Source organism: Pelodiscus sinensis, chromosome 29 (genome assembly GCF_052426305.1).
Source record: "Pelodiscus sinensis isolate ZL-2025 chromosome 29, ASM5242630v1, whole genome shotgun sequence".
NCBI classification, from domain to species: domain Eukaryota; kingdom Metazoa; phylum Chordata; order Testudines; family Trionychidae; genus Pelodiscus; species Pelodiscus sinensis.
The window spans coordinates 10,658,404-10,673,277 of NC_143080.1; the positions used below are offsets into that span (position 1 = coordinate 10,658,404).

Here is a 14,874-nt window from a genome sequence, read left to right on the forward strand (position 1 = left end):
CAAAGGCAGCCCTGCTGTGGATTCTCCATAACAAAATTAATAAATACATCAGGCGAATCTTCAACGCTATTTACCAGGAAGATTCTACTGCTATCTGTGCGCACATTGATGCTGTGTTTGGCCATAGTGCAGACCCATAGAGTGAAGTACAGCCTCTGGTCATCCCATGCTACTGCCCCCCACCCTAACTGCATAGAGCAACTTACTCTATTGCATGGCTGCCAATGGTTACCACCCGCTCAGCTCCCAATCCCACCTGCCTGCACAGCAACTACTCGCTGGGACACCACTTCCATACTGCCCTTCATGACTTCCATACTGCCCCTCAGGGTGCTGAGCTCTCAACCCCACTTACCTGCACAGCAACTACTTGCCGGGGCACCACCTCTCTAATTGCTTTGCCCCCAACCCTGTCCACCAGTACACCAACATACTCTGTGTCCCTTCTGTTGCTTCAACATGCAGCATCTCTTCAGCATCCTTTGAGAAACAATTTCTCGCTGCTGTGCACACTGGATTGATCCTCACCTCTTGGCCGTCTTCAGTCTCTTCATCAACTTGTGTCTATTGTGTATCTGGGACAAGTATTTCAGGCTCTTTTCTCTTCTGAGAACTATCCATGGTGTCCAGGCAGCTTGGTTATGGGGTCCCCACTCAGAATTCTGCCAAGTTCTTTATAAAAACAGCATGTTTTGAGTGCAGCACCAGACTGGCTGTTTGCCTCCTTTGCCTTGTGGTAGGCCTGCCAGAGTTCTTTGATCTTGGCTCTGCATTGTTGGGTATCTTGCTCAGACCTCTTGTCACACAGGGCTTTGAGAAATGCAATCGTACATGTCCAAGTTCTTTCGAGTCACTTGCAACTCCAGTTGCATGAAATCTTCACTCCCCACACCAATTAGATTCAAAAGCTATGCATTGCTCCAAGCAGGAGAGCATTTGGATCGACAGCCATCACCCCTGTTTCCTTGCAAAGATGCCATGAAGATCACCACACTATGTGCCACAGACACAGGAGACAGATTTAAATTTCTCTGGATTTGCAGGTGGGAAGGGAGCATCTTTTTACCTGTAAACATTACATAGCTGAAGGGTAGCTGAGTTCAAGGTGATGTCCAGAGTGACTAAACTGGGCATTGTGGGATACATGCTTGAGTCCAATAAACTCACCAAAAAAACCTACCTGGTATACACTGTGTCATTGTAGACAGCACAGAGACAAAAGTCCCTCGTGTATCTGTTGCCAAAAACGTCTGTATGTCGCAAAACTTGTCACATTGTAATGTGGACACTTGGAGGTTTTTGTCATCAAAAGACAGTTTTGGGTGACAAAATGTGCCAGTGCAGACAAGACCTGTAAATGAGAAACAGTTGAGAAATACTCTGCTCCCCTGTTCTGAGCTAACTACACACACCTGCCATTTGGCTGCCCTTGTTGTTTAACCTTTCCTTCCAAAGAGCTACACATTACATTGAGTGAGGCTCTGCCAGTGAAGAACATGTATCTCTGGCAGGGGGAGAATTTTGTGCTTCTATAGAAACTTCTCTCCCTCCCACCCATGACAGTCACTACCAGTGAACAGTAACTACTGTAATTATATATGTGACCCCTGTACTCCTTTGCTTTATGTGACATCTTGCCACGAAGTAACAAAAGCTCACCTGCTAAAACAACCATACAGGTTGTCACATTTGCAGGTCAAATCATTGCCTCTTTTAAAATCTTTTCATGTCTGATTAGTTCTGTAGGTGAAAGTTATCAAACCCAGACTATATACTTGTTGCACCTGGGTTTGATTCTGTCCTCATTCTTCTAACATGTGAACAGCTAGTGTGAAATCACTGTGAAGGCAATATAAATCTATGTAAGTTCAAAAACTCTAAATCCAAAGTTTGATACATGGAGGAAAATTTCATTGGTACAAAAAAAGTCCCAAACAAAGTTGAAACCTTACATCTTATTAATATTATCAACACTGACAAAATTCAATATTGATCCTGGGATGAATTGCTTAAAAGAAAAGTCTTTCAACATAGCTAAATATAGCTATGTCTAATAACAAACCATGGCTGTTTATAACAAACAGTTGTGACATTGAGAATAATCCTTCATTTTTTGCATCTTAACAGTGCTGTGATTTCCTCATTTATCTTGCTTTTTAATAATTTGCATGCCTTCTTCCAGTGTTTTCAAAACATTTCCATAGCAGTCTCTCTAGACATATTAAATTTTATGTCTGATAAGTGGTTAATGTGGAAATTTTTTATTAATCCTTGTCTCCTTTCTCATAGCTCTCAAGACAACCTAGAGCAGAGGAAAATGAAAGTAGGTTTTTGGAATTCAGAATCACTTCCCAGAGATTCTTGCTTATTAGTTCTTACACATGCTGTTCACCCTCACACCATGGTACTAAGACCAATACAGATGTATAAGTTAACAAATCAGAAACAAAGATATCTGGAAATTTAAGTTGAAGAAAACAGTTATTTGCATCACACCAATGTTTTTGAATTGGTGAATTTTTGTTGAAGTTTTCCACAAAAGCAATAAAGAGAGAAAATAAATAAGGAAATGCTAGTTTTTTAGGCTTTTCCCTTCACCCATCTCTTCTAGAAAGAGAGAGAACAGAGCTGCATTAAATCACTGAGGCTACATCTACATTGGCAATTGCTTTTGCGCAAAATCTTGCCACCTGTCTACACTGCCCGCGAGTACTTGCACAAGAACACTGACGTTCTAATGTATAAAATCAGTGCTTCTTGCGCAAATACTCTGATGCTCCCGCTCAGGGATAAGCTCTCTTGCACAACTGTTCTTGCACAAGAGGCCATTGTAGACAGGCAACATCAATTTCTTGCGCAAGAAAGCCTGATGTTTAAAATAGCCATCAGAGCTTTTTTGCGCACGAGAGCGTCTACACTGGCACAGATGCTCTTGCACAAAAGCACGTCTTTTGCGCAGAGGCACATGCCGATGTAGACACTCTCTTACACAAATACTCTAGCGCAAAAACTCTTGAGTTAAAGAGTATTTGCGCAAAATCTTGCCAATATAGACGTAGCCTGATTGTTCTACAGTTGGTATGCTAGAATTCTTCATGATTATTTGCTGCAGTAAATTTTTGTACTATTTTTATCAGCATTTATGAGCTCTTTTTAGAACACCCAGAAGGAAGGTTGGTTACTCATTTGTTGAAGCTTTTTTCCATTTAATAAGGCTTTTTGTTTTATCTATTGTTTTTAAGTGCTGACATTTAGCTTTTCTCCTTTGGATTGATCAGGGAATTTTAGTTGTCCGTTCAAGCTCAGAAAGAAACACTAATGATGAGTCTTTGCCAGATGTAAAACAAGGCAAATAGTGAGATTATTTTTATGGGGCTAATCACTATCTGTAAGAAAATATTTTGGTTTTACTTACAGAAGAATCTTAGTCTCTGTGAGCTAGAATGTGGAGCTCTTACTTAATCAAGAGAGCATTTATTCATGCAAATAGACCTTTTGAAGCTGCGTGAGTAAATGCTCACCCACATGCTCCATAATGTAGTCCACTGAGAAAATTTACTATGTTCCTTTTAGTGTTTCAGGTAAAAAATCTAGGACCATGTCATGCTATTGTTACAATATAAGCCTTAGAACACACTAAATGTTTCCTAGTGTGTTCTAGCAAGGTCCTGTTTCGGACAGCGTTCCACTAATTCACACTAGAAGGGTCTACATCAGGGGTCATCAACAGGCAGACTGTGGGACAAATCCAGAAAGCCAAGTGTTTTTATTTGTCATTATGATTGTTATTGAGGTATGAAAAATGTTTCTCTGGGTCTGGACCTTGACTATACTGTGACAAAAAATAATTTGTCTACACTTGAGCTACATGGACCAATTATAATCCAACACAACACTGTGCTTCAGAAATCACACCCCTGCAGAATGTACTACCCCGCTATGTAAACAAGTCCCCAGATTTCAATTTTGCTTTGTAGTTTCGTTTTAAAACCTCCTTCCTGTAAATTTTCTAGCTTCATCCTTGGGATTGACCATCATGTTATATAATATCATATATCACAAAGACTTTTCTGTCCCACAGTTGAGAGTTGCAAAGAGCATTTAAACAAAGCAAGGTTTAGATTTAGAGCTGTTGTCTAGAAAATGGTTACTTTCTCATACAGGAAGAGATTAACCCATCATTTCTGAGGGCAAATTCTTGACAAGTTACACTACAGTGTAGGGAATCTTATCCTTCTATTAAATGAAGGACTTGTATCCTCATCTCTGAAGTAGAGTGAAACAAAGTGGAGAGAAAACTTTGTGGCAAATGAATTGTAAATCCATAGAATGTTAACATTCCCCAAAGACATGCCATTGCCATCCTGTGGCCAAAGCCACTTCTACTTTCACCTGTTTTAACTCCTTGTTTACAGTGGTATCACTAGAGAAAAAACAGAAAGAGCAAATGAGAATTAGTATTTTAAATACAACCAACAAATCTCTCCATGGTCTTCCCGTGCTAATTTCTCAAAGTTATCATTGTGTTATATGAAAACATCCTCTGTCCCTCAAATATCACTCTTACCGGATAAGATGGGGTGGTCAAAAGGGCCTCCGCAGGCTGGATTCGGCCCACCAAGCGGGTAGATCCGGTCCACGGAGGCCCTGCTGCTCCTCCACCCCCAGGCCAATTAGGGCCTAGGAGCAGGGGGAGCACGTGAAGTTTCCTCTGCCCTGCCAGGAGCACCAGGCGCTCCTGACAGGGCTGGAGGAGGCTTCATGCACTCCCCCACCCCCAGGACAATTAGGGCCTGGGGGCGGAGGGGAGCATGAAGTTTCCTCCTCCTTGGCCCCACCCTGTGAGGAGCAGGCAGCACTTAGAAGTGCTGGGCGCTCCTGGCAGGGTGGGAGAAGACTTAGCGCGCTCACCCACTCCCAGGCCTTGATTGGTCTGGGGGCAAGGGAGCACACAAAGCTTCCCCCTGCCCTGCCAGGAGTGCGTGGTGCTTTTAAGCGCCATGCAGGGTGGGGACAGAGTGGAGGAAACTTCGCACACTCCCCCACCCTCAGGCCCTGATTGGCCGGAGGGCAGGGGAGCGTGGGAAGTCTCCTCCCAGCCAGGGGCATGGGCACCTAGGGGCAAGGGGGGGACAGACAGGCCAAGGCGCTCCCCTACCCCCAAACCAATCATGGACTGGGGGCGGGAAACCCGGAAGTATCCCGCCCTGCCCCTCCTGCTCGAGGCCCTGCCCTTCTGCTTGAGGCCTCGCCCCTTCCAGAGCAGCCTGGGGCCACTTCAGAAATTTTTGAAGTGGCCCCTGGCAAAAAATTATTGCCCATCCCTGGGATAAGAGCTCTTACTCTGAACCCATTTCAGACACATCAGCTTCAGAGAAAAATATCAAATATTATAAACATATAAAAGAGAATGTAAAACTAGTCACGAAGAATACCAACTGCCCAGCTTGTTATTCCAACCCATACACAGACTCCAGATATTGTACCTAATAGTGTATGGCAAGTGTGCTCACAGCCAACCTCTTTTAGTAGGCATCATGTTAGATTCTAGCAGATTAAAGTCTGCTTGTTTTTGTCAAATAGTGATAGAAATGTAGCCATGTTAGTCTGGTGTAGCTGAATCAAAAAACAGGACTAAAAAGTTCTACATAGTCCTGTTTTTTGTTTTTGTCAAGACGCACTGTTTCAGATTTATCATGTGATGCTACAGTGACACCTAGTTTCTAGTTAGGTTAATTACACCCGATTCCCCTTCTCAATGTCCTGCAATGAATATAACTAGAGCCTATTCTCTACTGGGGCATTGACTGCATCACTCAAAAATTCCTGGTTCTAATCAAAACCTGCATTTTACATGAGCACTTATTGCCTCTAAGCCTCAGTAATTGAACCAGGAGCTAGCATGTAATAGTCTAAAAAATTATAGCAAAATGCTATCTACTCATTTAAGTTCATCTATAAATACTGGGAATATAAAAGAGATTCAATTCATGCCCATGGTCATCTTTTTTAATTTATTGGTGACATACCATCAAGCTCGAATCTTGGTGGCTCCACGCTCATTGTTTTCTAGTCCTTTCTGTCTTGCCACTTAGCCATCTACATTTTTCCATATCTCGCATATGCTGCTAATGCAGCAGCTCATTGCTGAGGTAGAACTCAGCCCAGAAGAGTACATTCCTAATTGTCAAACTGTGATACTATAATATGGATAAATTTCTCAGCATCCCCTTCCAGTTCAACCTGAGAGATTCCCATTACACTTTCTCTGGGATAAAGTAACTTGTGATTAATCTTAAAGCTTTTCCATGCTGAACACCTCCTTCTCTCAGATCAAAGAGGCTGATAAAGGAGGTGCTGTTGCCATCATGAATAAGTCAGGCTACCAAAAAGGGGCTGCCAGACAACCCTCCAATACCACATTCTACAGGACACTATCCTCTGATCCCACTGAGGAGTACACAAAGAAACTACACCATCTGCTCAAGACACTCCCTACAAAAGCACTGGAACAAGTCTACACAGACACACCCCTAGAGCCCCAACCAGGGTTATTCTATCTACTACCCAAGATCCATAAACCTGGACGCCCCACCATCTCGGGCATTGGCACTCTTGCTGCAGGACTGTCTGGATATGTGGACTCTCTACTCAGACCCTACGCCACCAGTACTCCCAGCTATCTTCGAGACACCACTGACTTCCTGAGAAAACATACAATGCATTGGTGATCTTCCAGAAAACACCATCCTAGCCACCATGGATGTAGAGGCTCTCTACACCAAGGCTACGTCTACACTGGCCCCTTTTCCGGAAGGGGCATGTTAATTTCAGAGATCGCAATAGGGAAATCCGCGGGGGATTTAAATATCCCCCGCGGCATTTAAATAAAAATGTCCGCCGCTTTTTTCCGGCTTTTAGAAAAGCCGGAAAAGAGCGTCTACACTGGCCCCGATCCTCCGGAAAAAGCGCCCTTTTCCAGAGGATCTTATTCCTACTTCAAGGTAGGAATAAGATCCTCCGGAAAAGGGCGCTTTTTCCGGAGGATCGGGGCCAGTGTAGACGCTCTTTTCCGGCTTTTCTAAAAGCCGGAAAAAAGCGGCGGACATTTTTATTTAAATGCCGCGGGGGATATTTAAATCCCCCGCGGATTTCCCTATTGCGATCTCTGAAATTAACATGCCCCTTCCGGAAAAGGGGCCAGTGTAGACGTAGCCCAACATCCTACATGTAGATGAAATACAAGCTGTCAGGAACTGTATCCCTGATGATGCCATAGCACAACTGGTGGCCGAGCTCTGTGACTTTATCCTCATACACAACTATTTCAGATTTGGGGACAATTTATACCTTCAAACCAGTGGACCGCTATGGGCACCTGCATGTCCCCACAATATGCCAACATTTTTATGGCTGACCTGGAACAGTGCTTCCTCAGCTCTCATCCACTAATGCCCCTCTTCTACTTATGCTACATTGATGACATCTTCATCATCTGGACCCATGGGAAGGAGGCTCTGGAAGAATTCCACTGTGATTTCAACAGTTTCCACCCCACCATCAACCTCAGCCTGGACCAATCTACACAAGAGATCCATTTTCTGGACACTACCATGCAAATAAGTGATGGTCACATAAACACAACCCTATACCAAAAACCTACTGACTGCTATGCCTACTTCCGTGCCTTCAGCTTCCATCCCAGACACATCACACAATCCATTGTCTACAGCCAAACACTAAGGTACAACCGCATTTGCTCCAACCCCTCAGACGGAGACAAACACCTACAAGATCTTCACCAAGCATTCTTAAAATGACAATATCCACCCAAGGAAGTGAGGAAACAGACTGACAGAGCCAGACATGTACCCAGAAGCCTCCTACTACAAGACAGGCCCAACAAAGAAAATAACATAACACCACTGGCCATCATCTGCATTCCCTAGCTAAAACCTCTCCAATGCCTCATCAGTGATCTACAACACATCCTGGACTACGATCGCTGTCTCACATAGATGCTGGATAGCAGGCCAGTCCTTGCCTACAGAGAGGCAATTCTCGTTTTAGTCCTGAGTGGAGCACAGGATCAGGTCCAGGATATAACCGTTACAGGACCACTTGGGAATAGTGACCATAATATAATAACATTTAACATTCCTGTGGTGGGAAGAACATCTCAGCAGTCCAGCACCCTGACATTTAATTTCAAAAAGGGGAATTACACAAAAATGAGGAGGTTAGTTAAACAGAAATTAAAAGGCACAGTGACTAGAGCCAAATCCCTGAAAGCTGCATGGAAACTTTTTAAAGACACCATAATAGAGGCCCAACTTAAATGTATACCCCAAATCTGCACCGTCCTTTGTGGGTGATGAATCTGAGGAACTGTCCCGGATTGAAGTGTCATTAGAGGAGGTTTTGGAACAAATAGAAAAACTTAATGTTAACAAACCTCCGGGACCGGATGGCATTCATCCAAGGGTTCTAAAAGAACTCAAATGGGAAATTGCTGAGCTATTATCTGTGGTTTGTAACCTATCCCTTAAATCGGCTTCTGTACCTAATGACTGGAAGGTAGCCAACGTGACACCAATATTTAAAAAGGGCTCTAGAGGCGATCCTGGCAATTACACACCGGTAAGTCTAACTTCAGTACCGGGCAAATTAGTCAAAACAATAGTAAAGAATAAAATTGTGAAGCATGTAGAAGAACATAATTTGTTGGACAAAAGTCAACATGGTTTCTGTAAAGGGAAATCCTGTCTTACTAATCTATTAGAGTTCTTTGAAGGGGTTAACAAACATGAGGACAAGGGGGATCCAGTAGATATAGTATACTTAGATTTTCAGAAAGCCTTTGACAAGGTCCCTCACCAAAGGCTCTTGTGTAAATTACATGGCCATGGGATAAGAGGGAAGGTCCTTTCTTGGATTGAGAACTGTTTAAAAGACAGGAAACAAAGGGTAGGAATAAACGGTAAATTTTCAGATTGGAGAGGGGTAACTAGTGGTGTCCCCCGAGGGTCACTCCTGGGACCAATCCTTCTCAACTTATTCATAAATGGTCTGGAGAAAGAGGTAAGCAGTGCAAAGTTTGCAGATGATACCAAACTGTTTAGGATAGTCAAGACAGAAGCAGACTGTGAGGGACTCCAAGAAGATCTCACCAAACTGAGTGATTGGGAAACAAAATGGCAAATGAAATGTAATGTGGATAAGTGTAAAGTAATGCACATCGGGAAAAATAACCCCAACTATACGTACAGTATGATGGGGGCTAATTTGGCTACGACAAATCAGGAAAGAGATCTTGGAGTTATCGTGGACAGTTCTCTGAAAACTTCCATACAGTGTGCAGCGGTGGTCAAAAAGGCAAATAGAATGCTAGGAATTATTAAGAAAGGGATAGAAAATAAGACCCAGAATATCTTACTGCCCCTGTATAAAACTATGGTATGCCCACATCTTGAATACTGTGTACAGATGTGGTCTCCTCACCTCAAAAAAGATATTTTGGCCTTGGAAAGGGTTCAGAAAAGGGCAACTAAAATGATTAGGGGTTTGGAACGGGTCCCATATGAGGAGAGGTTAAAGAGACTGGGACTTTTCAGTTTAGAAAAGAGGAGACTGAGGGGGGATATGGTAGAAGTATATAAAATCATGAGTGGTATGGAGAGGGCTGATAAAGAAAAGTTATTTATTAGTTCCCTAAATAGAAGAACTAGAGGACACCAAATGAAATTAATGGGTAGCAGGTTTAAAACTAATAAAAGAAAGTTCTTCTTCACACAGTGTGTAGTCAACCTGTGGAACTCCTTTCCAGAGGAGGCTGTGAAGGCTAGGACTATAATAGAGTTTAAAGAGAAGCTAGATAATTTCATGGAGGTTAGGTCCATAAAAGGCTATTAGTCAGGGGATAAAATGGTGTCCTTGAACTCTGTTTGTCAGAGGCTGGAGAGGGATGGCAGGAGACAAATCGCTTGATCGTTGTCTTCGGTCCATCCTCTCTGGGGCACCTGGGGCTGGCCACTGTCGGCAGACAGGATACTGGGCTAGATGGACCTTTGGTCTGACCCAGTATGGCTGTTCTTATGTTGTAACTTGAAGCAAATTCTCACCACACCACAGTAACTCTAACTCAGGAACCAATCCCTGCAACAAACCTCAGTGCCAACTCTGCCACATAACACCAATGACACCATCACAGGACCTAACCATATCAGCCACACCATCACTGGCTCATTCATCTTCACGTCTACCAATGTAATATATGCCATCCTGTGCCAGCAATGCCCCTCTGCCATATACATTGGCCAAACTGGACAGTCCTAACGTAAAAGAATAAACAGACACAAATCAGATATCAGGAATGGTAACATACAAAAACATGTGGGAAAACACTTCAATCTCCTGGACATAGTGGCAGATTTAAAAGTAGCCATCCTGCAACAGAAAAACTTCAAAAACCGACTTCAAAGAGAAACTGCAGAGCTACAATTCATTTGCAAATTTGACACTATCAAGTTAGGATTAAACAAAGACTGAATGGCTAGCCAACTACAAAGGCAGTTTCTCCTCTCTTGGTGTTCACATCTCCACATCAGGTGCTAGAAGTGGGACATATCCTCCCTGACTGAATTGACCTCGTTATTTCTGGCCTTCCTCTTGATTGGTCCTCCTTTCTGTTCATGTGTCTGTATATTTATACCTGCCTCTGGAATTTCCACTACATGCATCTGACGAAGTAGGTCTTTGCCCACAAAAGCTTATACTCCAATAAATGTTAGTCATAGAATCATAGAATATTAGGACTGGAAGGGACCTCGAGAGGTCATCGAGTCCAGTCCCCTGCCCTCATGGCAGGACCAAATACTGTCTAGACGATCCCTGATAGACATTTATCTAACCTACTCTTAAATATCTCCAGAGATGGGGATTCCACAACCTCCCTGGGCAATTTATTCCAGTGTTTGACTACCCTGACAGTTAGGAACTTTTTCCTAATGTCCAACCTAAACCTCCCTTTCTGCAGTTTAAGCCCATTGCTTCTTGTTCTGTCCTCAGAGGCCAAGATGAACAAGTTTTCTCTCCTCCTTATGACACCCTGCTGTCCAGGGGAGTCCCTTTAAGCACGAGGCTCAGATAGCCTCAGACAGCAGCCACACAAAGCAACTACTGACCTGATGCCATGCCGGAACCGGTTTCAGCTGCCCTTAAATGCGACCCAGCGTCCAATTAGTGTGGACGCACTAGTTCGAATTAGCAAAACGCTAATTCGAATTAGTTTTTGAGTCTAGATGCGCTAATTCGAATTAGCTTAGTTCGAATTAAGTAAGTTCGATTTAGTGCTGTAGTCGTAGACATACCCCCTTTTAGATACCTGAAAACTGCTATCATGTCCCCCCTCAATCTTCTCTTTTCTAAACTAAACAAGCCCAATTTTTTCAGCCTTCCTTCATAGGTCATGTTCTCTAACCCTTTAATCATTCTTGTTGCTCTTCTCTGGATCCTCTCCAATTTCTCCACATATTTCTTGAAATGCAGTGCCCAGAACTGGACACAATACTCCAACTGAGGCCTAACCAATGCAGAGTAGAGCAGAAGAATGACTTCTCGTGTCTTGCTCACAACACACCTGTTAATGCATCCCAGAATCATGTTTGCTTTTTTTGCAACAGCATCACACTGCTGACTCATATTCAGCTTGTGGTCCGCTATAACCCCTAGATCCCTTTCTGCCTTTCTAGACAGTCGCTTCCCATTCTGTATGTGTGAAACTGATTGTTCCTTCCTAAATGGAGCACTTTGCATATGTCTTTATTAAACTTCATCGGCTCCGTCTAGACTGGCATGATTTTCCGGAAATGCTTTTAGTGGAAAAGTTTTCCATTAAAAGCATTTTCAGAACAGAGCGTCTAGATTGGCACAGACACTTTTCCGCAAAAGCACTTTTTGCGGAAAAGCGTCTGTGCCAATTTAGATGCACTTTTCCGCAAAAAAGCCCCTATTGCCATTTTTGCAATCGGGGCTTTTTTGTGGAAAACAAATCTGAGCTTTCTACACTGACTTTTGCCTGAATGGGAGCAGAATAGTATTTCCGCAAGAAGCACTGATTTCTTATAGTAGGAAGTCAGTGCTTTTGCAGAAATTCAGGCGGATAGTGTAGATAGCTGGCAAGTTTTTCCGGAAAAGCGGCTGATTTTCTGGAAAAACTGGCCAGTCTAGACACAGCCATCCTGTTTACCTCAGACCATTTCTCCAATTTGTCCAGATCATTTTGAATTATGACCCTATCCTCCAGATTAGTTGCAACCCCTCCCAGCTTGGTATCATCTGCAAACTTAATAAGCGTACTTTCTATGCCAATATCTAAATCGTTGATGAAGATATTGAACAGAGCCAGTCTCAAAACAGACCCCTGTGGAACCCCACTTGTTATACCTTTCCAGCAAGGTCTGCAAGGTGCCACGGAACTTGTTGCTCCTTCTCTGAGCAAACTTACTCTGACATTTTTCCAAGTAGTCTTATGGCATTTTCTTGTTTTTAAAATTATTCCATATTTCTCTTTCTTTTGCTTTGACCCTGAGACTACATTGAATTTCATAGTCAACTAAGTCATTGCAAATAGAAAGCAATTCTCATTTATTATTTAGCAGCTCTTATGAACCATTTGTTCCATTGTGGTCAACAAGTTAACCTAACCTAGCTGGTCACTTGCTGTCCATCATTAGCATCACAGAGACATCTAAAAGGTCAGTTTTTATTCCTGGTTTTTATATGGGTAAGTAACTCATGTATTCCAAATAAATACATTTTTGTGTTAGTATTTGGATACCTGAATCTCAGCACTTGAGTTTTAAAGTGCCATTTGTAAGGCTGTTGAACATTTTTAGCAGGCATTGTGCAATATGTTTGTTTTCTTGCAGAATGACAACCAACAGAGACGTGCTAATGTTGGACATTTGCAGATGCAGTCCAACAGAACACACACTGCATTGCTATTGAACTGGCTTAAGTGCCAAGAAAAGAAAACAATGTGCTTTCCTATACATACCTGATCTGCTCACAGGGCTTTACCTGTGTTGAATCATAGAATCATAGGGCTGAAAGAGACCTCAGGAGTCATCGAGTCCAACCCCCTGCCCAAAGCAGGACCAACCCCAACTCAATCATCCCATCCAGGGCTTTGTCAAGCCGGGACTTAAAACCCTCTAGGGATGGAGATTCCACCCCCTCCCTAAGGAACCCATTCCAGTGCTTCACAACCTCCGAGTGAAATTGTTTTTCCTAATATCCAACCTAAACCTCTCCCACTGTAACTTGAGACCATTGCTCCTCATTCTGCCATCTGTCACTGCTGTGAACAGCCTCGCTCCATCCTCTTTGGAACCTCCCTTCAGGCAGTTAAAGGCTGCTATCAACCCCCCCCCCACTCTTCTCTTCTGCAGACTAAACAAACCCAAATTCCTCTGCCTCTCCTCATAAGTCATGTGCTCCAGCCCCCTAATAATTTTTGTTGCCCTCCACTGGACCCTGTCCAATGCGTCCACATCCTTTATGTAAAGGCGTGCCCAGAATTGGACACAATACTCCAGATGTGGCCTCACCAGTGCTGAATAAAGGGGAATAATCATTTCTCTAAATCTGCTAACAGTGCTCCTCCTAATGCACCCCAATATGTCATTAGCCTTCTTGGCTACAAGGGCACACTGTTGACTCAAATCCAGCTTCTCGTCCACTGTAATTGCCAGGTCTTTTTCTACTGAACTGCTGCTTAGCCAGTTGGTCCCCAGCCTGTAACAATGCTTGGGATTCTTCCGTCCCAAGTTCAGGACCCTGCACTTCCCCTTGTTGAACCTCAGATTTCTTTTGGCCCAATCCTCCAATTTGTCTAGGTCACTCTGGATGCTGTCCCTACCCTCCAACATGTCTACCTCTCTCCCTAGCTTAGTGTCATCTGCGAACTTGCTGAAGGTGCAATCCATCCCCTCATCCAGGTCATTAATAAAGATGTTGAACAAAACTGGCTCTAGAACAGGTGCAGGAGAGGACTCTGGCCTGGGGGAGGGGTGTAGGACAGGGTCTGGGAGGGAGTTGTAACCTGGGGCAAGGGTGTCAGAGGATTTGGATGGTGACCTGGGGGAAGGAGTTGGGGTGCAGAATGGGCAGGGGTGCCAGAGGCAGGCTAAGTATCTCCTCGCCAGCAGCCCTACAGCACCTCCAAGGCAGGCTGGACTCTCTGCCTGCTGCAGCCTCAGATCGCTTGAAACTACAGACTGTTCCCTCCTTGTGACTCTCAGTTCCGGGAGGAGGAAGAGTCTGGTGTTGCCCCCATCCCTCGGGCCAATCTCTTAGCCAATAGAAGCTGAGGATTGGGCTGGGTGCCGGGAGATCAAACAAAGCCTCCTCCTGCCTGCAGAGCAGAAAGCCTCTAAACTGTGGCAGCTGCATGCTTGAGGGTACCAGCAGGGTGGTCCGCAAGCCAGAACTAGTGGCTTGGCAGGCTGGATCTGGCCCCCAGGCCCTATTTTGCCCAGCTCTGCCCTAGAACCAATCCTTGGGGTACTCCACTTGAAACCACCAACCAGACATCGAGCCATTGATCACTACCCATTGAGCCCTACAATCTAGTCAACTTTCTGTCCATCTTACAAACCATTTATCCAATCCATACTTCCTTCACTTGCTGGCAAGAATTATGTGGGAGACCATATCAAAAGCTTTTCCAAGTCAAGTCAAGATATATCACATCCACCAACCTCCCCATGTCCACAGTTACTTTGTCATAGAAGGCAATCAGGTTGGTCATGCATGACTTGCCCTTGATGAATCCATGTTTAATGTTCCTGATCACTTTCCTGTCTTCCAAGT

General features: G+C 43.8%; 1 protein-coding gene across 15 annotated transcripts in view; it reads left to right on the top strand.

Moving 5' to 3' along the window:
• The window catches only part of MARCHF10 (membrane associated ring-CH-type finger 10), a 114,026-nt gene that overhangs the window by 96,723 nt on the left and 2,429 nt on the right, over positions 1-14,874 (top strand). For 2 of the 15 annotated variants that reach the window (XR_012898013.2, XM_075911300.2), the window contains one exon: positions 2,290-2,323. The exons of the other annotated variants lie outside the window; for them this stretch is intronic. Coding sequence is in view for 1 of the 2 variants with exons in the window: in XM_075911300.2 (XP_075767415.2) it covers positions 2,290-2,323 (34 nt within the window). In the remaining variant the exon portion in view is untranslated. The remainder of the gene's footprint in view (positions 1-2,289; positions 2,324-14,874) is intronic. 15 annotated transcript variants of the gene reach the window in all.